At 47.0% G+C, this 26360-nt stretch overlaps 2 protein-coding genes across 3 annotated transcripts in view; both read left to right on the top strand.

Moving 5' to 3' along the window:
• The window catches only part of tnrc6ba (trinucleotide repeat containing adaptor 6Ba), a gene marked incomplete at its 5' end in the record, with an annotated part of 11780 nt that extends 293 nt beyond the window's left edge, over positions 1-11487 (top strand). Inside the window, 18 exon segments of the mRNA XM_084485568.1 lie at positions 6-427; positions 429-1692; positions 1908-2072; positions 2369-2601; positions 2784-2855; positions 3132-3332; positions 3898-4026; positions 4380-4532; positions 4976-5104; positions 5231-5432; positions 5789-5956; positions 6509-6652; positions 6764-6907; positions 7296-7388; positions 7873-8082; positions 8406-8473; positions 8641-8780; positions 9010-11487. Of these exon segments, the coding sequence (XP_084341694.1) occupies positions 6-427; positions 429-1692; positions 1908-2072; positions 2369-2601; positions 2784-2855; positions 3132-3332; positions 3898-4026; positions 4380-4532; positions 4976-5104; positions 5231-5432; positions 5789-5956; positions 6509-6652; positions 6764-6907; positions 7296-7388; positions 7873-8082; positions 8406-8473; positions 8641-8780; positions 9010-9544 (4472 nt within the window). The 3' untranslated portion in view covers positions 9545-11487.
• Positions 11488-15005: 3518 nt separating this feature from the next.
• Positions 15006-25841, top strand: tmem184ba (transmembrane protein 184ba). 2 transcript variants are annotated; one of them, XM_084485950.1, is made up of 8 exons: positions 15006-15361; positions 17611-17835; positions 19300-19465; positions 21505-21595; positions 21990-22157; positions 22631-22800; positions 23090-23284; positions 24101-25841. In XM_084485950.1, the coding sequence occupies exons 2-8, from the start codon at positions 17638-17640 to the stop codon at positions 24328-24330; spliced, it is 1218 nt and encodes a 405-aa protein (XP_084342076.1). In that variant the 5' UTR covers positions 15006-15361; positions 17611-17637; the 3' UTR covers positions 24331-25841. The 2 variants fall into 2 exon arrangements, with proteins under 2 accessions (XP_084342076.1, XP_084342075.1); XM_084485949.1 differs by having other exon boundaries at positions 17638-17835.
• The last annotated feature ends 519 nt before the right edge of the window (positions 25842-26360 follow it).

Below are 26360 nucleotides of genomic sequence, written 5' to 3' on the forward strand. Positions count from 1 at the left end.
CACAGGCTGGGGCCAGACGCAGATCCGGCAGAACACGTCCTGGGACCTTGATGCGGAGGCGAAACGTGCTGCGGCAGGAGGGAGCAGCAGAAGCGGCTCCTCTTCCTCGTCGTCATCCAAACACCAACAATCTAGTATAAGTTCTTCATCTTCTTCTCAGTATTCTGCTGGCCCGGGGGCCGTGGCCACGGACTCGATGGGCCCCGGGGTCAACCCGTCTGCGGGCTCCTCAGGGGAGGGCTGGGAGAGCAGCAACAGTAGCAGTAGCGGAGCCTCGGCGTCCGGGAGGGGGCCACCGCCCCCCCCAGGCCCACACATGAGGAATCCTGGCGTCTCACAATCTAGCTCCATGAGCGCTGGAGCAACCATGGGAGCGGGGGGGATGGGGACCATGCATAGCCAGCAGGGGAAGCCCACAGGCTGGGGTGGGTGGCGGTGGGAGAGGCATGGGGGCCGGGGAAGGTCAAGGAGCCAAAGGTTGGGGAAATGAGGAGTGGAGAGGCAATAGAGGAGGAGGAGGTGGTGGTGGTGGTGGTTGGGGTGATCAGGGTCAACAGGGTACCCCAGCCAGTGGAGGCTGGGGAGAGAGCCAGGAGGAGAAGGGCGGAGGGTGGAGGGAGATGGGTAGGGACGGAGGAGGAGGAGGAGGAGGAGGAGGAGGTGGCGGCGGTGGGTGGGGTTCAGGGCAGAGGGGTGGAGGTGGTGGTGGTGGGGGTGGTGAGGAATGGGGAGAACCCAAATCTAACAGTGGAGGCGGATGGGGGGAGGAAAGGAAGGAAATGGGAGGAGGCGGTGGTGGAGGAGGAGGAGGAGGCCGAGTATCAGGCGGGGATTCAGATGTAGGTACATGGGGGAGCTGGGACGAGGCGGGCCCCCGTAGAACCTGGGGGGGTGGTGGTGGTGGTGGAGGAGGCGGAGACGCGGGGCCCAACAAGCCCCACCAAAGCTGGAGTGGAGGGAACGTGGGTGGAAACAAAATGCACCAGATGCCAAACAGCCAGTCGGGCGCCATCAAGGGCCCGGCGGCACCACTGCAACAGCAACAATCACAGCCCCGCAATCAGCAGCCTCAGCAGCAGCCGCAGCACGCTCTGGACCAGGGGGCTATGCAAGGAGGCTGGGGGCGACAGCCTGCCTCCCAAGCCCAGAATCAGAACCAAAGCTCAGGCTGGACGTCGGGGCCCATGCCCAGTGGCCCCGGGGGAGGCGGAGAAAGAGGAGGAGTTGGTGGTGGAGGCGGAGAAAGAGGAGTTGGTGGTGGGGGTGGAGAAAGAGGTGGAGGTGGAGGCGGGGGCGGAGGATCAGAGCCTAGTGGCTGGGAGGAGCCTTCGCCACAGTCCATTAGCAGGAAGAATGAGATTGACGACGGCACGTCAGCGTGGGGAGATCCGACCAATTACAATTACAAGCCGGTCAACCTGTGGGATAAGAACAGTGCACCTGCGGGCCAACCGCCACAGGCGGCACACGGCACGGTGCCTGGCCCAGCTCAGGTCCAGCAGCAGCAGCAGCAGCAGCAGCAGCAGCAGCAGCAGCAGCAGCAACAACAACAACATCAACAGCAGCAGCAACCGCAGCAGCAACCGCAGCAGGGACCTCCAGTACAACAGCAGCCCGCTAGACAAGCTGCAGCGCAGGGTGGGAACAGGGACATGAACCCTGGTCACGGGCCCGGGAAAGTTACAAATATTGGTAAGAGCTTGGTTTAACTTTGATGTTGATTTAATTTGAATTGAAGTTAATGTTCTGGTTCCTTGTTATTTATGGTGTACTACCAATAGGATTGCTAAGAACGGACCTACCCATTATTCCTGCTGAATTGACATCATGTGAAAGTTATATTTCAACATCATGGCAAACAAAACCAAGACGACCACAACATTCCCATGCGTTGGCCTTCCTTCCAGGTCCATCTGGCTGGGGAAGTACATCACCCAACAGCCCCCCTGTGGACAACGGTACAGCAGCCTGGGGGAAGACCACAGAGGCCCCGGCTACCTGGGGAGACCCTGGGGAGACCGCAGCCAAGACTTCAGGCTGGGGAAACCCCTCTGCCAACCCCATCAAACCTGGTGGGCAAACACAAACGCCGCTCTCGTCTTGTTGTTTTGTGATGGTGTGAAGTAGTCAAACGGCTATCTTTATATGCTCATAGGACACTTTGCTAATGGTGGTGGGTTATAGTTCAAGAACTCTACTAAATGATTCTGGTAAATCGTAACATTGGTGAATCTGCAGACTGCTTGTTAGTATATCTAGCCTGCTTGCACAAACAACAGCATTTGCCACTGACTCACTCTTGCCATCCCCCCCTCTCTCTCACTCTCTGTCTCTCTCACTGTCTCTCTGTCTGTGTCTCTTTCCGCAGGTGTAAAGTCTATGCAAGATGGCTGGGGGGAAGGGGAGAGCTCTGTGGCGGCCACCAGGCACTCCAGCTGGGAGGATGAGGAAGATGGTGGACGTGGTGGTGGTGGTGGTGGCGGTGGAGGAGGAGGGGGTATGTGGGACAACACCGGCTCCCAGGGAAGCGGCTCCTCCTGGGGCCAGGGAAGCAACGGTGGCTGGGGCCAGGGTCACGCCCCCAAGAAACCCAGCAACAAGGTGGGGAATTCTGTGGGACGCATGGGGAACATCTGGGGCTTGTTGTTGTCTTTTGGCCTGCCATGACCTTGGAACAGATGAAAAGGTGTTCCAATGTTATTTTTGTTTTGTTCGGTTGTGTGAGATACATTTGAGTGCTAATTTTTGCATCTGATACATGTTTTCTCCCTTCCGTCCCTCAGGGGCCAATGAAGGGGCCAGGCGACTCCTGGATGAACCCCATCAACAGACAGTTTTCCAACATGGGGTTGCTGGTAAGATTCCCTTATCTCTCAGGCGCACTGATCCGTCAAGGAAGTTACAATTAACCCAAAATCAACCTCCATTGGGAAATGATGATTCATGAAATTGAATTAAGGGTGTGTCCATTACAAAATGCACGGTATTCATTGGACGGACGTGGAGGCTGAACAGCATGGAATTTCATTATATTCAGATTTCCAACCAATCCCATTGGTTCATACATAGGATATATGTACCACCGTGCTTCATACTGACCCCCCCCCCCCCCATCTGCCTTTCCCTCACAGGGGGAAGACCCCAGTGGCCGCAACATGGACCTCGCCCCCGGGCCCGGGCCGGATAAGAAGATGGAGGCGGAGAAGCGGGCCATGGGCATGAGCGACTACAACGGGGACATGCGGAAAGGCGGGCGTGGAGGGCCCATGCCCTACCGGTCGCCCGGGCCCAAAGACGTCGGACCCTCTGATCCCGGATCCTACTACGACAAGGTAGGCCGTCTCTGGGAGAGTTGCTCCACGTCCCCGTCCCCCTCTTGTCTCTACTTGTCTGTTTCGTCCACTTAACTTGTTGTCTTGTATGTGCTCTCCTTTCTCAACTCCATATCTGTACCCCCCATCCCTCCCTTGTCCTTAACTCCTCCTCCTCCTTTTCCTGTCCATTCTCTTCCTTCTTTCACCCAAACCCACACCCCTTCCATCACTCAAATTGGGCCGCTCCCATTGGCTGGTCTCTGACCAATCAGGACGGTTACCTTGGGGACGAGGGTCATGGCTCTCTATACTCTCCGCCCACTATCTTCAAGTCCCACCCCCTCTACAACCACACTATCCCCCTTAGACAAGTAAGATCCCAGTTTGTCTTGTTTTGCGTGTCCAGCATCTCCTTGTCAATGTGGCGCCGTCGCCACTCGCATTAGCGCTCGATTTCCTCAATCATAATGTAATCCTACCAAACCAGCCCTGCATAGTTTTCCTTGTGTGTCAGCGTGTTTGTGTGTTCGGTCTTCAATCTCTTTGATTACATTTCTTGCATCTGTCTGCGTTCCGCTCTCAGGGCAGTCACAACATGTTTGGCCTCGCTGGAGGGGGCGTGGCCCAGTCCAGGCACCAGCCCAACGTGCCGCCCATTAACCCTTCCCCAGGGATACGAGCGCAAGTGCCTCATCAGTTCCTGTCACCACAGGTTTCTGCCCCTTTTTCACTACTGTGTTGCTTGTCCTACACACTCGGCTGCACATATTTCCTTTACAAATACTCTTCAGTATGCGATTGAATCACGTGCTCCAACTGAGTCCATGGGAGGAAACTTTGCAAAAGATATTGGCACATAAATGGCCTGCATCGCCAGCACAGTCAAGATGACGGGTAACCACCATTTAATACCGCTGATTGAATGAACATCTGGGATATCATTGGGAGTCAAACGACTACTACTTGGTGCCCTGTTCATGAAGGGATCATGAAGTTTAGGACCATCACAACCGGTGATCATATGTTCCCGTGGTAACAGGTGTGTGTGTGTGTGTGCCCATCCAGGTGCCAGGCTCTATGCTGAAGCAAATGACGCCTCCCAGCGGGGGTGTAGGAGGGGTGTCAGGGGTCGGGGGAGGCGTGTTCCCCCCTCAGCTGTCCCCCCAGCAGATTGCCATGCTCAGCAGCATCTACCCCCCCCACATCCAGTTCCAGCTGGTGAGAGCCCCACCCAGTGCCGCCATTATGGGCCAGTGCTTAAAAAAAAAAATATAGCAACATAAAAGTTTATGCATATGTTAAGACTGCCATTGACGTGCGTTGATAATGTGTCATTATTCAGTCAGTTTGTATTTATGTTTGACGAACATTGGCAAATTGGTTGTCCCCGAGTTAGTGGAACATGGACCGTAAAAGGAAAGCCAAGCGTTTACATAGTTTGGGTTATTTCCATATCGATGTTCCAAGTCAAAGCAGTTGCATCGCCCCCATGTGTATTTCCGACCACTTCTTTTCACACAATATTTTGTTCTTCTCTCTCCCTCTCTACGTCTCAACATTTTTCTCCCCCTTTTTGATTTCGGCCCCTGTTCGCTTTCTGGGTCCTCCTCTCGCTCCCTTGCATCCTTCCTTCTTTGCATCCTTTGCTTAAGGCCTACCAGCTCCTTCTCCAGCAGCAGCAGCAGCAGCAACAGCAGCAGCAGCAACAGCAGCAGACGCCCCAGCAGCAGCTGCTCCAGAACCAGAGGAAGTTCCCCCAGAATGTCCGCCAGCAGGCCGACCCACAGCAGGTTCGTTGTTCATCCTGGAAGGAAAATTCAGGCATAAAAATCTTTTTATTTTTATTTTTTTTAAGAACATAACAATGTGTTAATAAGTGTTTTAATGTGACTTGTTGTTGTATTTTCCCCATCCAGCTGGCCAGGATCATGGCCGTGCTCCGCCAGCAGCAGCAGCAGCAACAAGTCGGGGGTCTGGGGGGCGGCTCCAAGTTGTCCCCCTCCCACCTCGGCGTGGGAGTGGGCGGCCCTAAGCTCCCTGGCGTGGAGTCTCTGGGTCATGGCGGGATGGGTGGCTCGGTGGCGGACATGCATCCTAAGACCCACGGGGGCTACTCTGGTGAGTGGCAGGCCGCGCCGTAGACGCATGCAGAAATAACGCCTTGTAATGCTGTGTGTATATTGTTTATTTCAATAGTAATGTAGTCACGCTTTCATCCAAAGTGCCCATACAGTGAAGTGAGATTCAAAGCATTGAGGAGCAGGTAGAGGATAGGCGTCTTTCTCAATGGACGCTGGGGAGCAAGGCTAGAACGTTTTCACTTTTGACAGGCGACAGGTGACCACAACACTACCCCTAATACCAGGCTTGTCAGAAACTGATTTATTTGACGTGATTTCAATTGACATAACAGCTCCCCTCTCTTCTGTCCGTCGCCTCTCTCTCGCTCCATCGCTCTCCCTCCCCGTGGACAGGGTTTGGCTCTGGGGTCAACTTGTCTGGCCTGGACATTGGGGGCTCTGGGATGGGCGGCCACGGGGGGATGAAGGACATGGGGGGCCAGCAGTCTCGCTTCAAGTGGATGATGGAGGGCCACTCGCCACCAGACTCAGTCACTCCTGAGAGCATGCTCCACAAAAATGGTAGGATACTGTGTGTGTGTGTGTGTGTGTGTGTGTGTGTGTGTGTGTGTGTGTGTGTGTGTGTGTGTGTGTGTGTGTGTGTGTGTGTGTGTGTGTGTGTGTGTGTGTGTGTGTGTGTGTGTGTGTGTGTGTGTGTGTTCTTATGAATCCCAAAGTCTGTTTCACACAATCATGGTTAGATTGCCAAGCATGCTGAAGTATGTAAACTGGTTAATCAGAATAGACCACTTAAAGTGTGTAACATTCCAACTAGCTTACAGTGTAAAATAACCTGGACATGTATGTAGATAATGATTTGAATAATATCAATATAATCACATCCTAGTGCTGACCAGCCCGTAGAATCTTACCATTTACACTCCCTAAAGCCCTCCCACTCACACCCGCGCCAGCCGAGCTACAGTAGATCACATCACACAGTGGCACAGTCACTAGAGTAAACAGAACCATCTTATTGAGCTTCATTAATTCTGAACGTTGGCCGCCTTCTAACCCGGTGGAGCAACAACAAGGTGCATCATTGCACCTTTTAACCCTCTTTGCGTCTCCCAGGTCCTGTTACCCCTATGAAGATGCCCGGGGGCTCCCCTTACTCCCAGTACGACATGGGCGGAGACCCCCTAGGGGACAATTGGCATCGTACCCCTGGCAACAAAATGGCATCCAAGCCTGCCTCCACCACCAGCTGGCCTCCAGGTAAAGGCCTCAGGTCCCTGTGACGACACCAACGATTGGTTGTTTTGTGAATTCCCGGGATTCAGGCGTCAGACCACCATCAGCCAATCGCATCTCTCCATCCCCCTGCAGAGTTCCAGCCCGGTGTACCCTGGAAGGGAATCGACCGGGTTGACCCTGAGTCTGACCCCTACATGACCCCGGGGAGCATGATGGGCAACGCCAGCTCCCCGAACCTCAACGACTCGGACCACCAGTTGCTACAAGATAATGCAGGTGAGTGCACCAGATAGACCTCCCCGCTGGGGTGACGGGGTAGTCTACTTTGACAGCGTCCTTTGCCCTCTGATGTGTGTGTTGTATTCAAGGCCACAACAACGATCTGATCTGTATCTATACTTTGCTTGTCTAACACTGAGTCTGCGCCTTCCCATTCGCTCTGCATGGGATTATTTCCCAGCCATTATTAGTGTAACTATTATTGGGTTTGAATTGAATCACTGCAAAGCAAACCAGCACAAATCTTAAACAAATACAGGTGCAAAAACGGCAGGCATAGAATTATGCTCGAGGGGGAAATATATAACTGAGTTGGTAGTGGTTACATCGTATTTGTGATTTTATAAAAATGTTGGCCTTACTTGGGTGATTTTGTGTTGCACAGATTCTACCCCTTCCCTGAACACCTTGCTGCCTTCACCTGGTGCCTGGCCTTACAGTGCCTCAGACAGCCCCCTCAACAACGCACATAATTCAGGTAAGGCATACACCACTCGACAGTGGGCCTGGGTGTAGGGTATCACCAGGCGCACGAAATGGTAAAAGCTTGTGTGTGTGTGTGTGAGTGAGAATTTCAAACTAGCTCCAGTAATGCAAAAAAAAAAAAACAGTCCATCCCATTTGCATGGGCTGGGTTTTGGCTTAAGAAACATGACATGGGATTTCTCTACACTGCTGCAGAGTCTGAACAATTAACCTAGTTCCCTGTAGCCTTAAAGTTACGGTCGAAATACGCACACACTAAAGCCCATCCTGTATGTTTCAAAACACAATGCACGCTACAAAGACCGTCTGTGTAGCTGGTAAAGACCCCCGCTCTGCCCTGCCTGCGTGACTCCGTGTCCGTGTCCCAGCCCGTGTTTCAGCCGGTGCCATTTACATTAATGAATGTGTTTTACAGAGCATTTAAGGAAAAATATATTTAAAAAATTGCCTCAACTTTGATAAATTCCCCTTTTCAGTAAAGTACACAGATTACAAGGCCAGCTGGCCCCCAGAGCCCATTGGACACAACAAACCCTGGAAAGCTGGGAGCCGCAGCAGCCAGCTCAACCAGAACCAGCTGTCCCGCCCACCGCCCGGCCTAGCCAGTCAGAAGCAGCCAATGCCTTCGCCCTGGTCCGGGGGAGCCCCACGGTTGTCTGCCAGGGGTTGGAGCTCAGGCACCAGTGGTGAGTCCTCCACACTCTTCTCCCACGTGTACAGAGAGACCGAAGCTTGTCAGGTTTCCAACTGGACGCAGAAGAGCGAGGCTTGGCTGGCTTACCTAGCTTGGATACAACACAGAGCTCCTCCAGACAGTGTTTAAATATTTAATCTGGGGAGCTGTATGTAGCAGCAGCTGCAGTGTTTTTCAATGTTCATGGAGTTTGCAGAGCAGTAGGTGATACAGTGAGCAAACAGATCTAAAGATGAAAAATGTCTCTCTCCTCTATTTGTTTGATTCATTTATCTCGCCTCTAACCTTTTCTTTCCTTCATCATTCCCTCCTCAGCGTCCACATGGAGTGACGGCAGTGCACGAGGCAGCTGCTGGTTGGTGCTCAGTAATCTCACGCCACAGGTACACACACAAACGCGCACACACTGTCCGCTTACACAATAACATGGGGAAACTGGAAACGTATTTCAGCAGTTTGGTGGGCCCTTTTAGAGTCCAGGTAATCACACACACACAAGCACTACAGAGTCTTCATTGTTTTTTTTGTGTGTTCCATCTCGTCCCTCCAGATCGACGGCTCCACCCTGAGAACCATCTGCATGCAGCACGGCCCCCTGCTGACCTTTCACCTGGGCTTGACCCACGGCACGGCTCTGATCCGCTACAGCTCCAAACTGGAGGCGGCCAAGGCCCAGAGCGCGCTCCACATGTAAGTCACCGCGATGCCCTCTCACTCCTACCTTTTTAACTCGACACGAAGTCTCTTCAAGATTAGAAGCTTTTTCACAAGGCCTGTATACATTAACAAAATACAAGCTCAATCCACAAACAAACACAACTATATTGAAGACATAAACGCATGCTTGACAAATGCTTACGGACCTCGTGTTTGGTCTTTTCGATGGAAGGCAGTCCCTGAGCGATGTGTCCCTCCCTAGGTGTGTGCTGGGCAACACTACCATCCTGGCGGAGTTTGTGAGCGAGGAGGAGGTGGCCCGCTACATTGCACATTCCCAGGCAGGCGGAGGCGGCGGCAGCAGTGGAGGAGCGGTCGGCTCCTCTGGCTCGGGCCCCATCGGGTCGTCCTTCATTGGGGTCAGCAGTAACGGCGAGAGAGGAGGAGGATTGGAGGGAGGATCTGCCCCGGGTGGAGGAGGAGGATCGGGAGGAGGCAACGGAGGCCCCGGGGCCCCTGGCTCCGGGTGGCAGAGCCTCGACGGTACAGGCAGCTCACAAGACCCACCGGCCCCCCAGGGGCCCGGCCTGGGCATGTTCGCGCCCTGGAGCACCAACGGGACGGTGGTGGGCGGCGGCGGCATGGAGAGCGGGCGGCAGGGTCTCTGGGGGGGCATGGGCGGATCGGGGTACTCCAGTGGCAGCCTCTGGGCCTCCCCCGCCATGGACGACCGGCACCAGATGGGGAGCCCGGCTGCTCTGCTGCCAGGGGACCTGCTAGGGGGAGGAGGCGACTAGGGGCCCCGGTGCAGTGACTGATTACACTCACACACGTATACACAAACATGCGTACACAGATTCAACCCTTGGTGTAATTTATAAGTTTGTGAATTTGTATTTATTCACATGAATGGATAACATTGAATTCCAACTACACTGGCCACTGATGTGCAGATACACTGTCTCTATCGCACACGTACAAACACACACACACACACACACACACACTTGTTAACACAAACACACACAAACGTTTATGCACAAGTTAATTTCCACATACATCTACCCGCTTTACCTTTAAAATGAAGACGTCAAACTATCAAAACTTGAAGCTGAAAATGGTATATATATATATATATATCTATATAAAAAAAAACAAGGTCCTTCCATACGGGCGGGAGACAGACGACTGGATAGCGCTTCTCTTCTACTCCACATGCCGCTGCCGCCATCTCCATCCAGAGAGAGCCCCCGACCACTCAGGCATGTGCTCCACGGAACGACTCCAGCCACGAGTCGCCTGTGAACAAGTTCAGCTCGAGCTGTTTTTAGTGTGCCACAAAATGTTTTGTATTACTATTTAATGGTTGAATCTCCACGACAACAGGAAAAAAAAAATGATTACACAACTTGCGGACTGAGCCTTCGTAGATCTGGGTTTTTGGCGTGCCTGCGAGTTTTCTTCCCTAGCCCCCGCCCCCGCCCCCTTGACCCCGCCCCGCCCCACCCCGCATCCCGAACCAGAGTTTTTAAGCCCAAGAGCTAGAAAGAAAAAAAAGGAGGTAGGGGCGGGGTCTAGAGTTTGGGGCTGGTGGGTGGGGTCTCCTAGGAACATCAGCAGTATATGACGGTGGCTGGCCCCCACCTCCATCCCCCTTAATCAATGCTGCAGCAGCATTTATGCTAGGTACACACATACACACATCTACCTTGGTTGAGATGGATGGCATCGCCATGGCACCCAGGGTACAAAAACAAACAAAAAAAACATTAGCCAAACTTGCACTGTTGATGGCTCTGGGTACCCCGGGGACCCGTCGTGTGGAACTCCTTCCATTTGTTGTTGTTTGGTGTTTCTTTTGTTGTTTTAAATGGACCCAGAACTACACACAGCGACATCGCTACTACTCAGACCTTTCCAGTGGGAGGTGATTTAAAATCAACAGAGGCCTTGGTCAATGTCCCAGAACCCTTCCAACCCCAGTACCCGCATCCCCCCCACCCTCCCCTCCCCGACTATGAGATGAACCGTGTCAGGTCATTTGCATTCTCACCAGTAACACTGCTCTAAAAAAAAAAAAAAAAAAAAAAAAAATGAAGAAAAAAAATGTTGACAAGCTTAATTTTTATTTCCTGCTATGCGTGTTGTCCATTTGTTTATCGTTTTATGTTTTAAGACGTAAAATAACATTGTGGAATCTGGACCCCTTCCCCTCCTCACACCCCTTACCTATCCGCCACTTTTTCTTTGTCCTCCCCCCACCCCCCCCCCTCTTAAAACACTGACCTCATAGGGTTACGTCGCCACCTAGTCTGTCACGTGAAGCGCCGTAACATTGGCACTACTTCATGTCACTTAATTTGTTCTGTTTTTTAGCAGTTTATTATTTTTTGTTTTTGTCAAGGTTATGTTTTTTCTTTTGGTGTCCAAATGCAATAAAGAATGTGTTTGATTTATTATTTCATTTTTTGTCTTCATTAAGAAGCAACCAATTTGAAGGCATTTGTACGGAGATGCCCTATGCGTACCCACACCGAGCTGAGCTGGAAAAAGGTGTTTTATAGACACGTTTAAGACGTTACCTGATGTTTTGTTGTCTTTTTTTTTTTTCTGTTTTTATTTTATGTATCAATTTAAATTAAGTCTGTCTTTGTTATCACTCCTGTTGAGGATCTTTTTGTTTATCTCAGATGTTACAAAAAGGAAAGGAAATTATTTAAAGCAGAAAAGAACAAGATAATAAAGGTTGAATTCAATCCTGTGGTTGTTGGGTCGTTGATTAATCATTTGTGAATTTCAATCCTTGGATTTGGTACCGTTTCATTTATTGAATAGTTGGTGAAAAAGTTAAGAATCTGCAAGCTTAAATGTAAATCAAAGGTATTCAAATTGATCGGTCATCAAATGTTATACTCATTCAAATGTTGCACTAAAATGTAACCATGATCAAATTGATGTTTTGGGTAAAAATCCAAAATGTAAAACTAGACTATACGAGATGGGGAATTAGATAAAGTACTTTCCAAATTCAATGTGTGAAGCTTGATCTGAGCAGTTTTAAAAGCAAATGGTTGGGCTTTAGAACCAGGTGAATGTCATCTATTGGCCTCAAAAGCCCTTGCATCACAACATTCATATGACAGGCATGCAAACTAGTCACCTTTCGGTGAAATTCGCCGTTTTTTTAAACAAAATTGGCCACTTGTGATTCGTGGAGATCCATTGAGAAAACATTGGGGGTGGGGGGGGGCGGGGGTCTACAGTCTGACGGAAAACGAGACGATAACTAAATAAAAATCAATTTAGGATGACAAAAACTCTTTTGACACTTTCGTCAACGAATAAAAACGAGACGAAAATGTAAGCGGGACGATTTGGGAAGCGATCCAATCAGAACTAAGCTCTTTATGTGGGGAAGTACTGATCGTCCCGCCCGGCAGGTCAACTAGCAGGCGCTTGCTGCGTCGCAAGCAAGTGTCCCTTTGTAAACAGTTCGGCGCAACAATCACCAGTTAAAACACAACCAACTTGAAGTCATTGGCAGACGAGTCATCCCAAAATTCACGTAAAGATAAGCATCCTTAAACAGTTTTTTTCCTTTCAAGCTAATGTTATGTGTGTTTTCACTAAAATTGGAATACAATACAAGCTGAAAGAAACCACCGCTGTCATGTAACGTTACCGGAGCTCTGTGCTGTCGACACCACAGCGGGGCACAGAAACACAGGATTCACTGTGGTTTCTGTGACATGAAAAACACTAAAAATGAATACTTATGTTTTATAAAGAAAGCTATCTTAGTGGGAAAGCCACGCAAGAGATAGCCACGGTTACATACAGTAATGTTCTTATGACGGGAGAAAGGAGCAGAAATATAGTATAGAGACAACTTGGAGCTGTGTGTGCGCATGTTTGCCATTCTACCTCACAGGTACAGAAGGCCTCCGACAAGGATGGGCCACTGAGTGCAAATAAAGCTAGTGCATCCCAGAACAACAACAGACCAAGGAGGACGCCAAAAAAAATAATAATAATAAACTCCGGGGAGTTAAAAAAATTCTAATATATATATATATATATATATATATTTATAAAAAAAAATTTAAAAAATTATAAATTCTAAAAAAAAAATTAATAAAAAAAATTTGACCTGCGCACGCATCTTTTTTTTGGACCTGTCAAAAAAAAAGATGCACGCAGGTCCAAAAAAAAAATATGCGCGCACGTCAAAAAAAAAAGATGCTTGCGCAGGTCAAATTTTTTAAATTCATTTTTTTTTATAGGAATTTTTTTTTAAATTATTTTTAGGTGCCAAGCACGAAGCTGCGAGGAACCTCTTGTAATTCTTAGTTTTATTATTATTATTCCGCCGCGTTTGCATTACACAGCTAAAACCGCTCGCACGCTTTTTATGAAACTTACTAGAGCTGTAGAGGTTTTCATTTTTTATTTTCGCTCTCGGGGGCCATTTTCACTTTTTCGCATTGTATTTCAACGAACTCCTCCTAGGGAATTTATCCTACTGCTTCCAAATTGGTCAGTACAGTCAAGAAGTGGTGGTGAATAAACGCCGTGCTATTTGTGACTGTACATTGAAGGGCGTGTCCGTGGCGTGCCGTCAAAGTTGGCCAGGGAATTTATCGGATCTGCTTCCAAATTGGTCAGTACAGTTAAGAAGTGGTGGTGAATAAACGCTGTGCTATTTGTGACTGTACGTTGAAGGGCGTGTCCGTGGCGTGCCGTCAAAGTTGGCCATTTTGAATGGAATTTCACAGCGTGGGCGGTCACTAAAATCGCCACAGTTCATAGACGCAATGCCGGGGCTGTCGGCTCAGCGGGGTGGTGGTCGGCTCAGGCTTGGCACCTTCAACAATTCAATTCAATTTTTATTTTATATCATTTTTTTTTATATATATATTTTTTTCATATATTTTTTTATATCATTTTTTTTAATCATTTTTTTTATAGATTTGTTTTAATCATTTTTTTATTATAGAATTTTTTTTTTTAATTATTTTTATTTTTTATTTTTAACTCCCCGGAGTATAACCCTGGAACCCCCTAGTGGGTCTGTGTTTTCCTTGGCTCACGCATCATTCTCACCTTTTTCACCCCAAACCAGTTTGCATGCCTGATATGAGGTCTGGTGTTGGAGTGGGCTGAGGCATGGATGATAGTTCTGGCAGGACCAGGATAAACTAATGCAGCTATGGTTATAGAGGAAATGCATGGAATGTTTGAGCTAATTTGATAATGTGTAATAGATAACACGACTAATGTAGAATTTTAACTATATAATAAAGTTATTTTATTTCACTGTATTCGTCCATCTGCTCCACCTGCATTTTGCCTGTGCCTGTTGTGTTCCTCAACGCACCGTTAAATGACCCTAGTCCTCGTCTCATGTGGCACAAAAGAGTTGTGCTGGTGACTGTGCGGGCTCCAAAGAGGGTCCCTGGCCAGGGCCACTTCCTGCGAGGTCAACGCGTGCCTGGACCAATCGGGCATCACCGCAGCACACAACTATGAGGTAATCCAGTCCACACACACCTCTAACAAGAAGGTTATTCATGAATTGCTCTTGACCATTGGTAAAAAACAACAACATTTCCTTCCTTCCTTCCTTGCTAGGCTTGGATTTAACACTGGCCCTATCCAAGGACCAGTGTGAGTGACCGATTGCATTGACACCAGGGGTGGTTTTTAATCAGGACAAATAGTGGGTGTTTTGCAGCACCTTGTTTGCCTCGATTTTAGGATTCCTTCAGATGGTGATTTTTCTCCTATTCTGTATTTGTACAATCTATGTGGGAGGGATCCTTGATTTTAGGCCTATAGTTGGGTGGAAACAAGGTGACTTAACAATAATACGTAATATATACTGTTTGTATCTAAACTTTATTACAATGTCATTTTTGCATATTTTATGAATAATTAAAATGAGGAAATGTAGGTATATGTCTACTTTGTTCATTGAGAAGGATGGGTCAAGCGAGTTAACACAAACGTTCAGAGTAAACTCATTCAACTCATAGACAATGATTTTTCCATGAGTTTATCAATATCCGTTATTAATCGAGTAATGACCTACCATGTGCCCGGCCTCGACCCAGTCAGCGGCTGGGATGGATGTAAATAGACTAGCGCATGCGCATTAGTATTGCTCACTTCCTTGTACACAGAGCTTGTATATAATGGCAAAGGGCTGTGATTGGCTGAGCCGGTCAGTCCTACGGAGTGGGCAGAGCGCTCTCCAACTCATCTACAGTAATCCGGGGGGATTGCGTTCGTGTGTTAACTCGCCAAACGTTAGGTGTAAAATGGCTAAAACGAATGTACAACGGCACGATTTTTGTTAAAAAGCGGATCATTTGCAAAGGGGGAATCACTCCACGACGTCCTCTACTTAGTTTACAGTTGTGGCGGAGTACAGAAGAAAGTTAGAATAACTCGAGCGAACAAAAGCAGACGTTGACGGAGGAGTTCGCTTTCGCCGAGTTCACAGGACGGGACGTGATGGCTCGGAGGAGGAATTAAGGTCGCGTGGTTTATATTCTCCTGGTTTGGACCGAGCGAGGTGGATCAGGAGCCCCGTTAGCTGACCACAGTTACAGGTGAGTTAAACAAAGCACATCTGATCCGCTGAAACCTCTAGAAGGAGCTGTATTCATTTGATTTTGTTTACATGTCAGGGTTTAAATCCATTTTTTTTATGACTTGGAGGCTAGCAAATCCTTTGTCGGCTAACGGTAGGTTTTGATTTGATTACTGGCCATTAACTAATTGGTTCCAGGGAGCGTAACTAATTTGTTGTTGCGTTGAATCGTTCGTTTGTTGCCCTAATTGTATAATTGTATTTTTTTAACTATCACATTTAGCATACGTGTGTATAATCTATCGTGTTTATATATATTTCTGGTGAAAAGACAACTTCTACTCAAATTATGAAGCTCTGCCTTAAAATGAACGGGACTATATGACACGTCAAAGCGACGCTGTTCTCGGCAGGTTGTTCAGACAGCCTTAATGTTCCGGTGTCAGTTTTATTTGTGTATTCCTAACCATTCAGGTCATCCCTTTTCGACAGTCACCCACTTTTATTTAACACTTTGAACGTACACCACTTCACCGATTGTGTTACTACTGAGGCCTAATAGTTGTATTCGTGTCCCTCTCCCCACCACCACCACCTGTAGGCCTACTTCATCTATCTCTCCACCATTATCCTCTGTCACTCCACGGACTGATCTTTTGACCTTTCAAATGCAACACCGCTTGACGGTGATGGTCATTGTCACTGTGTGTGTGTGTGTGTGTGTGTGTGTGTGTGTGTGTGTGTGTGTTGCATTCACCCTGGGCTCCATTTTCAGTGTTGATCTGCTGATACATTGCAAACCAATACAAATGACCCCTACATATATACACACACACACACACACACACACACACACACACACACACACACACACACACACACACACTTTCAAACATAATGTATACATCACACACTGAGCCCAAATCTCCTGCCTGAACTATTACTGATGAGTTAACCTATTAGTCATGGTAACCTAAATCGGTGTATGTTATAAATCATGTCAACATCAATGAACTGACTAATGATGCAGTTAGGAGAAGTGATTTAAGAGGTTACAGTGAAAGAGAGATGTTGGACTTGTTTTGTTCCTTGGACACCAGGTTGTCATGACACTCTGGCAGACAAGCTGTGTCCTGTGTGTCTCTCAGTCTCCTCTGTGCATCCCATAATATACCCTGTTGTCAATCTTTCTCTCGTCTTCAATCTTCTTATTTTCTTACTTCTTGTCCTTGCTGGACGTTTGCTTGAGTCCGAGTGATGCTGAGGACCGACTCTGCCTAGGGCTTGTTCTCTTTTGGTGAAATGTCAACTTTATGTTGAGATTCCTACCCTGCTGTAAGACAGGTCAGTGAACAACATGAAAAGATGCTTGTTACATCAAAACTCCTTTGCCTGCTTCCCTGAGTCCATCTCTGGCCTTTACCATCTACTGAGCAGACGTGGAACACTATCTAGCCTGACATTCTGACAATCGGCCCATATGCTCTGCCCCCTCATGGTGATATTTAGCTCAGAGTGTTCAGAGCGACCATCAGGACAGTGTCTGTTTGTCAGCAATGACATACTATTGACCTATGCTGTTGACTTGCCCCTCAGGCAAAATAGACCACACTGACACAAGCACACACTAGACCACACTGACACAAGCACACACCCAAACTCCCTGTCCTTGACTCAGGGCCTGATGAGATGCTCCTGTTGTCTCCCAGCCCGTCTCCCTTCAGATGATGAGGCGACCCCAGCGTGGTGGTTAACTCCCGATCAATAGGCCTAGTTAATGTTTCCCAATAAAAAATTCTTCTGTTATCAGGGTGATGTCAGCCTCCGGTGTCGTTGTTTGTGGAGAGAGTCTCCGCCTCGGTGACAACACAGTAGATCTGTTGTCATAGAGACGAGGTACACTTTGTTCTCCCGCTCACACCGCTCAACGACCCATCGATCTCGTCTGTTTGTTTGAATAAAGGGATGTGAATGAATGAATGGAAGAACAGGTTTGAGGTGAATCATTTGGAGCTATGAAATGGAGCTAGGTGATAAGGGTTGAAAGTTTGCCGTTTTTTGCACTCCTGAGGGAAGATAGCAAAATATCGATATTCTGGGTTCGATCCCCAAACTCCACCATCGTCATCTAGTATATATAAACTAAAGGTCCCATGTTCTTTTGAGGGGCCTGTGAAGCTCTTTTAGTCTGTGATTAAGGGCTGTAAAAATGCAGTTGACTTGACTTGATATCTTCCTCTACTGACCATGACTCTATGAATGGCTCAGAACTCTGCCTCTCCTCCGTCTCTTCAGATGTCGTGGCTTGTAAGGCGGGACGTGCCGCCTTTGCCTCCCGTGGGGGTCACGGTGGCCCCCACAGGGCCCAACATCTCCTGGTTCCCAGACGCCCCCCTGCTGAGCCCTGACCAGCCCACCTTCCTCATGACCACGGCGGCCCAGGCCATCTCCGGCTTCTTCGTCTGGACCGCCCTCATCATCACCTGCCACCAGGTACGGGTCCAATCATTATATGTGTTACATCATCCTCATTGCACATCATATTTGAATTACTCCCACCCATCAAATTGAAGGTTAACTGCAGCCTCCCGCCACTCTGCCTGTCTGTTAGTGACTGTGTATAGTGGTGGCTAGCACAAAAAAGGCCTGGCACAAAAAATATTATCTTCATTGGCTGCAAATTGACTTTCTAATGAAGTTTTCTTTAGGGAAAAAAGAGGGCCCTTTTTTTTAAGGTTAACTAAAGACTGATTGCAGATGAGCTTGAATCGGGTGGAGGGGGCATTTCCCTTTCTCGCACTTCATATTTGTTTCGGCCAATCGTGTTGCTGGAGGCGAGGATCTGTAATCTGTAATGATTGGCAAACACAAACATGGCCAAAACTGTAATAAAAAAGCCTGGCCACTATAGATATACTCTTATCGTACACTCAAATCCCCTTCTATAAGCATCATCTACTTGTGCTAATTTCTTTGGTAGAATATCCTCGTATTGAAACAGCAAAGCCCCTTGGTGTAAGCCCCTTGCAGCTTTTGGTTCATGACCTAGGCTCTGTGCCATCTCACCCATAAGCTATGCTATCACATAGTAGGACTGCTGGATACAATTTGATATTGGAATAGGTTAATATGTTATTAAATGGTTAGAATATCAGAAATTCAAGCAATGAATGTGGTGTCATAGTCTAACCATAACTACTGAACAAAACATTTAAAGTTTGCTCTGAGGAAATTGCTAGCTGCATCTAGGGGTGAAGGGAACGATGGAGAAATAAAGAATTCTGCCAGGAAGAACCTAACTCATTTGTGTGCGCACAAGTCTGTGTGTGTCAGTGTGTATAAGAGTGCAGTCAATCTGATGCCAAAAATGGAACACAAACACACCAATAAAACATTGTGCAGACAGATGTGACGCCTGAGTAAACACAGAGCATCGCTGTGGCGTCCCTTGGCAACATCTAGCAGGTGTTTGCGTGTATAGACTTGAAGAGACGCAGGAAAGTGCTGAGATGTTACTATAGTGAGAGGGAATCTGGACAGTCTGTGAGTCGTGTGTGGCTCATGCTTGCTGCTCTGTCAACCGGCAACTTTAAGCTCTGAAACTGAGGCTTTTCTTGTTGTCAATGAAATGGCCTCATCACACAAATTGACACAAATTCTCAACCTCAACGGTAACAAAACACTGTGCACTCCGCTGTGTTCTGCCTTTTTGTAATATCAGAGTATTGCTTTTTTATAGGCGTGGCCTGAACATTTTTTCAGTCTGCAACAAAGTCACTATCGCTACACACCCCTTTCATAACGTGTCTGATTCTTTATTTTGTAGCAGTTTCATAATTTCTCCTCAGGGATGAGGATCTTGGGAACATTGAATTGAATTGCAATGAGTTATAGTTGGGATAACCTTGACTAATCTGATTGTAATCGTCCACTAACAGTTCCCTTCGCTCTCTCCAGATCTACATGCACCTGCGTTTCTACCGCGCACCCAATGAGCAACGGCACATTGTGCGCATCCTCTTCATCGTCCCCATCTATGCCTTCGACTCCTGGCTCAGCCTCCTCTTCTTCACCAACGACCAGTACTACGTGTACTTTGACACCGTGCGGGACTGCTATGAGGGTACGCCCGGGAGTGTGTGTGTGTGTGTGTGTGTGTGTGTGTGTGTGTGTGTGTGTGTGTGTGTGTGTGTGTGTGTGTGTGTGTGTGTGTGTGTGTGTGTGTGTGTGTGTGTGTGTGTGTGTGGGCTCACACACACGGTACATTATCCACTACGCACACACCCCTTCTTTAGGTCTTTCTCCCCTGCTCACTTTCATGATTTAACGTTGTTTGTTTTCTGGATACCTTTCATTTAGTTTTCCATCTTTGTTCCTAATATCCCACATCTGCAGTTGTTTTGTTTCGTTTCCCCTTTTCAGACTATTTTTGATATTCCTCTAATAACCCCAATGGCAACATTTCAAGCACTAAACGGTGAGGTTTTTCAGTCAGTTAAAATTGCAACCATAACCAGTTAAGTTTGTCATAGCTCAGCAGTTTTTAGTGAAAGTGGGTCGGAATCGTGTTTTGATAGCCTCAGAACAAAGTTCACCTAGAATAGATCAAGGGCAATTATTGCTGATGTTTCTAATTTTGTGTTTTATCTCTCAGACTGATAGCCGGTATCTCTTCTCGGTCATCCACCTCCTCTCTTCACATACATGGCTCCACATTTTCCGACACTTTCACTGAGTCACAGGGATATGACATCATTTCCTGTCATCTCTCCATCTCTCCCCTCTCATTCTTTCCTCCTCTCCCCTCTCTTCTCTCCCCTCTCCTTTCCCCTCTCTTCTCCTCTCCTCCCTCTTTTTTCTCTCCTCCCTCCTCTCCTCTCCCCTCCCATTATCGTGATTTTTGTGCCGGGAATGCCTTGTTGCACAGCAACCGTATCGTGGTCCTGGTTTCGCCCCCGTGCTCAAATCACTGGCCATGCTCGCCGACATAATGGGCTCTCCACCAATCCTCTCTACCAAACTGTTTGTGTTGTTGAGTGTACATCCAGCCAAACCTTATCGCTATGGCAACGTCCCAGAGGGGACGAGTTAGCTCTTGGCTCTGGTAAACAGCCAGGAACGAACAGACACACACACACACACACACACACACACACACACACACACACACACACACACACACACACACACACACACACACACACAGTTCACCTCTCCTCTCGTGTGTTTTGTTGTGGTAAAGAATGTCAACTGGCATGAACTCCAGTCTTGGGTTCTTTTGTGAAGGAGCTCTGAGGCTGAGACACATAATGAAAGACGCCCAGAGAGGGCATGGGGAGGAAGGGCGGCTGGGTGGGCTGGGGTGGTGTTGTGAAGGAGATAAGAGAGACAGCAACGGGCGAAGTCTGGGCTGTTGTCATGGTGGCAGCTAGTGCTTTAGCACAGGGGAACTGACACAGCGCCCCCTCCCTACTCAAAACACACACAAACACACAGCTCTGCACAGATCTGATGCCTGAAACAACGTGCACAAGTGTGTGTACTTGTAAGCTTGAAGTCGAAAACCGAGTTGCCAAAGTGTGACGTCTACTTCACTCGCTCATATGGGAAAGCATTATAACACACATGCACGCACACGCGCACACACATATACTGACACAGTGCAAAGTGACACTACGGTGCTCCCAGCTGCTTCAGCAAGCTTTGGCTGACATTCAACGCTTCGCACAGCCCCAGGAGCAACAGCTGTCTGTCTGTCACTGTGACTCATGTCGGCCATCTTTAAATACATGGTCCAGGTACATTCATAGGGGTCAACTGATCCTGTAAAAGAAGAGAGGATATTTAGAATTCAAGATTCATTTTGTATGACAAAATGTTATACATCATACTGATATTATTTGAGAGTGAGTGAAACACATTTTGTTTCTGCTGCTTTTACTGAAATTAGTTTAATTATATTTAGCGGGAGACTTAAGTTTTAAGAGGGAACTGGTCTTTATTAGTGCATAAATTGTTATTGCTTAAATATACAGAAACTCTTTTAAAAATGTTAATAATTTAATTCATTTGATAATTTCATTGATTTTGTTGGTTACAAATATTAATTCTGAATAGTTTCAGAAAATCTCTTGAGCCCTTCTTCTTATGTTTCCTCCTCAGCGTTCGTGATTTACAACTTCCTGAGTCTGTGCTATGAATACCTGGGAGGAGAGAGCGCCATCATGGCCGAGATCAGAGGGAAACCCATCGAGTAAGTCCTACGATAAGATAACGCTATATTAAAGCGAAGGTAGGCCCTTTATTTAAGAAGCATTTTTGGTCATAGCTGTGGAAATTTCCTGTAATCAATCAATCAAAAAAGTATCATATGGTATCTGTGGCTGTCACAGGCCTATCCAATCATTTAATCTAATTTCACTTATGGGTGCAATTGCGTAAAGGGTTAATCAGCCTTCACACTTACACTTGTAAGACCACCCAAACGTAACTCATGACCTCTTGTGGGGTGAAACTGGTGAAAACTGGTAGTTTTGGTTTTTACGGCCAGTGATGACACTTACTCAAACCTACATGCAGCAGTTTCAGTTTCAGTTTCAGTTTCTGCACTGCTGTTAAATACCTGCGTTGTGTCCCGTTGCCTCCAGGTCCAGCTGTGTGTACGGGACGTGCTGCCTGCGGGGGCGCTCGTACTCCATCGGCTTCCTGCGTTTCTGTAAGCAGGCCACGCTGCAGTTCTGCGTGGTGAAGCCACTCATGGCCACGGTCACCGTGGTGCTGCAGGCCTACGGGAAGTACAAGGATGGAGACTTCAAGTGAGAGAGGGCAGGGGGTGGACGCACGCCAGAACACACATACCGTTGTTGATTAAAGACATTTGATCCGAACATGATAGATGTCGGAATATCTAACGCCTTCACGTTTAGAGATCACTAAAGTCAACATTGTCATGTTCATCGTTTATGTTTACAACTAATCGATTAAAAGATAACCTAATCTAACGTGTGATTACTCTATAGACGCCTTCACTCATAATCAAGTACTAATAACTCATAACCCGCCATTTACTGAACAACCCCAGGATAGATTACATAATAAATAGACGGATAACAATTTCTTGAAATATAGCTGCCAGACTTGTATAAATGTCATAATGCTTTGTCTCTCTCTCTTTCCCTTGCTGTCTATCTGTTTCTCTCCTGCTCTGTCTCTGTCTCTCTGTCTCTCTCTCTCTGTGTTTGTCTGTCTCTGTCTCTCTCTCTGCCTGTCTTTGTCTCTCGCACCATAGTGTGGCCGGTGGCTACCTGTATGTCAGCATTGTGTACAACGTCTCCGTCAGCCTCTCGCTGTACGCCCTCTTCCTCTTCTTCTTCGCCACCCGCCAGCTGCTCAGCCCCTACAGCCCCGTGCTCAAGTTTCTCATGGTCAAGTCCGTCATCTTCCTCTCCTTCTGGCAGGGTGAGGGGAACACACACACGCACACGCACAAATGACAATTGCAGTGCTGGATTGGTGTAGGAGTTTAGTTCAGTTTGTATTTTCATCAATGGAATGATAACAAGGCGTGTCAAATTGTAAGGTTTCAAAGGGACAAAATGTGCACTTGGAGGATTTAGCACTTGTGATTCTCTAGTATGCACTTGTGTTGAGTTTAGACCACACGTTCTGAGTTTATGCTTGGATTATATGCTTGGACAAAAAGCGAACTCCATTGTCGTGTTAACCAGGATATCATACTTCTGGTCAGGCATGCTGCTGGCCATCCTAGAGAAGTGCGGGGCAATCCCCCGGATCAACTCTGACACAGTGACGGTCGGCGAGGGCACGGTCGCCGCGGGTTACCAGAACTTCATCATCTGCGTGGAGATGTTCTTTGCGGCCCTTTTTCTGCGCCACGCCTTCACCTACACGGTGTACATGGACAAGGGGCTGGACGCCCAAGGTAACGGGGGAGGTGGAGTGACAGGGTGGTCTTACGCCAGGGTACCTGAAACACGGATCATTAGGCCATGGGCAGACTTTAAAACATGAAAATAGGTGGATGAATGGATATTGATAGATAGGTTGTATGAGTAAATAGATGAATAGCTAAAACAACAAGATAAGATGCTTAGTGATTATAAACAATTGCTATGTTGGGATTGATGTGTTGGGATTGTGCACCTTGTCACTATGTGGTATTTTATTCTTAACATGCATGAGAATATTTCAATGTTTGCCGTCTGTCATCTTGGTCCTTTTTCTTGTGCTACGAAACTATGAATACATAGTAAACAAAATAACACTAACCTGAGACATTCACAATATTCCTCCCATGTCTTTTCTGTCCACTTTGACACATTGGGTCACATTTTCTCTGCTGAATTCTACAAACTCTCTTTCTCTATGTTTCACTCTCTCTTCTTGTCTCTGTGCTGCATTATAAAGGACCTCTTCCTTCCTACGGACAGTTTGGTAGGTTGAAGAAGTGCTCACTGTTTGTCCTTTTACCTTGAATTTGAACATCTTTTCGTTGTTCATTATCATGTATATTTTATAACGCATTTGTAGCAAATTGACTTGATCATGTTGGTACAAAGATTTCTCAATCTTTATTGTACACTTCCTCCCCCCCGCACACTTTTCATAACCCATAACGTCGCTCGTCCTCCCTTTCTCCCTCTGTCTTTGCCTCCGTTTGTCCCTCACTTCACTCTGTCATTATCTTCGTCTCTGACTCACCCGTCTCCCCCCCCTACCCCCCCCCCCCCCCACGCAGGGCGCTCGGCCCCCATGAAGAGCATCTCCAGCAGCCTGAAGGAGACCATGAACCCGGGGGACATGGTCCAGGACGCCATCCACAACTTCTCCCCGGCCTACCAGCAGTACACGCAGCAGTCCACGCTGGAGCAGGGGGCGCTGCCCGCCGTCCAGCGCACCCACGGCACCGTGGGCGCCCGCGGAGACTCGGAGAAGACCCTGCTGCTCAGCTCCGACGACGAGTTCTAGGGTGTATCCACGGTAACCGCCATTCAGTGCTCCCGCCCCTTCTCCTCCATCACCACCACAGCCTGAACTTGATTCAACGGCTTTTATTTATGAATGGAGAGACGAGTGGTGGGGGGCGGGGTTTGTTTCCCCCCGGGCTTTGTTTGGTTTGATGACATGCACCTGTTCATCGGGATGGATGGTTGTGTTTCCGTTTAGTTTGAAAGAAAAAAAAAGAAGAATTACAGACTTTCACAAGAAACGTGTCTGCCAAATCTGTGTTTCAGGGCTGGTATTCGCTAAGCCCACTTATTATGACTTGATTTCACTTTCGCCGTTTAAGCCCAATGTTAAACACTTTGGAAAGTTATTTAAGTTTACAATTATATATTGACTGGAAAAAAAAGTGGTACAAAAATATGGGGGTATCCCAGAGGGAGAGAGCCTGGGGGGGGTCAACATGGGAGATTAACTTGGATGAAAACATCGCTTTGCAAAGTAATGGGTTTCTTCTCACAGTTGACAGTCCTTTTCCAGACGGCTGAAAGGCCATTTCTATTGCTTGAGCTACCCATAGAAATCGGTAACACATTTATTTTTTATCAGTAGTTTAACATTTCAGTCTTTAAATATACAACATATATTTAAATAGGTCTGGATCGCTTACAACTTGTTATTTTATTACAGCTAAAGAGACCCAGAAGGCCTTTTTACGAATGTTTTGCTTGTTCTTGTATACCATGAAGCTGCTTTCTGATGACTTAGCTGACCACCAGAGGGCAGCCCACACACAAATACGTAGCTATAAAATTCACATAATCGCACTCATCACACTTGAAACCTGGAACACAGTCAACAGAACAAGAATGCAGTGTGTAAGCTGCTTCCGTGTTTGTGGACACATAAACTGCCCCATTCACATTGTTGGGATTTTTTTCAATATTTCCCAAAATGCCAGTTCAGAGACATGATGGAGTAGATTTGAGGCCTGCCTACTCACTGAATTAAGTGATACGTATATATTTTGGGGGGATTTTCAGTGTGTTTTGTACAAAATGCACAGTGATTTAAGTAGGGTGAGACCTGAGAATTAACATTGTAATCAAGGGTTTCTTACAAACGTCACAAATGTTTTGTATAGGAAATAACTATTTAAAATGTTGATTTATTACAGTATGCAACATTTCAGTAATCTCTGCATATAGACGTTTAAAGGGAATGCTTGATGTTCTTGTCCTATTTTTTCAAGTGCACTCAGTCTCTCCATCTCATCGTCATGTCAAAGATGGACATACGATTTCTGTTGTAAATATGTTTAAGCGCTGTCTTTAAAAGAACATGGTTTAGTCATGTGATATAATATTGTATGCTGTAAAGTGTTTATGAAAAAGGACTAAGTTTTATATAACTGGCTTTTCTTTTCTTTTGCATATTATTGAAAAGCTGCTCATTTGATGCCCTTTTATTTTATGTTCAAATGTTTAAACGAAAGATCTGAAGAAAGAGAATAAAGAGATTTAGTTTTATCTGTAGCAGTGTTTTAAGTGTTCTTTCTTTACAAATGTATGTATATTGCATTTCTTTGGTTATTTTTCATATGCATTCACAGAAGCGTACGATTGCTAATTATAGGGTTAGGGTTATTTTATTTTCCAGATGGGAATTACCGAACATTACGCAGCATTTATCAAATTCAAAGTCAAATGAATGCTTCCTGTATTAGTCATTACCGTTTTTTATAGCTCTTATCAATTGGTCACATGAGCTTTCAAAGTTCTCTTTTTTTCAATCTTTGTTTCCTCTTGTGAAAGCAAACAATGACTATATAATACATAATACAGCCTTCCCTTATCTATTAGCTGTGCGCTATTATCTTAGCATTCTCATCCAGACCTCCTTTTGGCATAAATTAATGTTTTGTTTGATCTGTCACAATGGTAGCTTTCACATTTGACAGCCTTACGAGATCTGTGGTTCTATTTTATAACAATATTTAGTATGAGAAATAACTAAACAGCAAGATCCATACTTTAGTCTTGGATGTAGGCTCT

Source organism: Micromesistius poutassou, assembly GCF_964030765.1.
Source record: "Micromesistius poutassou genome assembly, chromosome: 21".
NCBI lineage: Eukaryota > Metazoa > Chordata > Actinopteri > Gadiformes > Gadidae > Micromesistius > Micromesistius poutassou.

Coding starts and splice junctions, on each gene's coding strand:
- tmem184ba (XM_084485950.1), top strand. CDS start 17,638: ATGTCGTGGCTTGTAAGGCGGGACGTGCCGCCTTTGCCTCCCGTGGGG. Junction 19,466..21,504: donor CGTGCGGGACTGCTATGAGG/GTACGCCCGGGA, acceptor TTTCCTCCTCAG/CGTTCGTGATTTACAACTTC. Junction 22,158..22,630: donor TACAAGGATGGAGACTTCAA/GTGAGAGAGGGC, acceptor CTCGCACCATAG/TGTGGCCGGTGGCTACCTGT.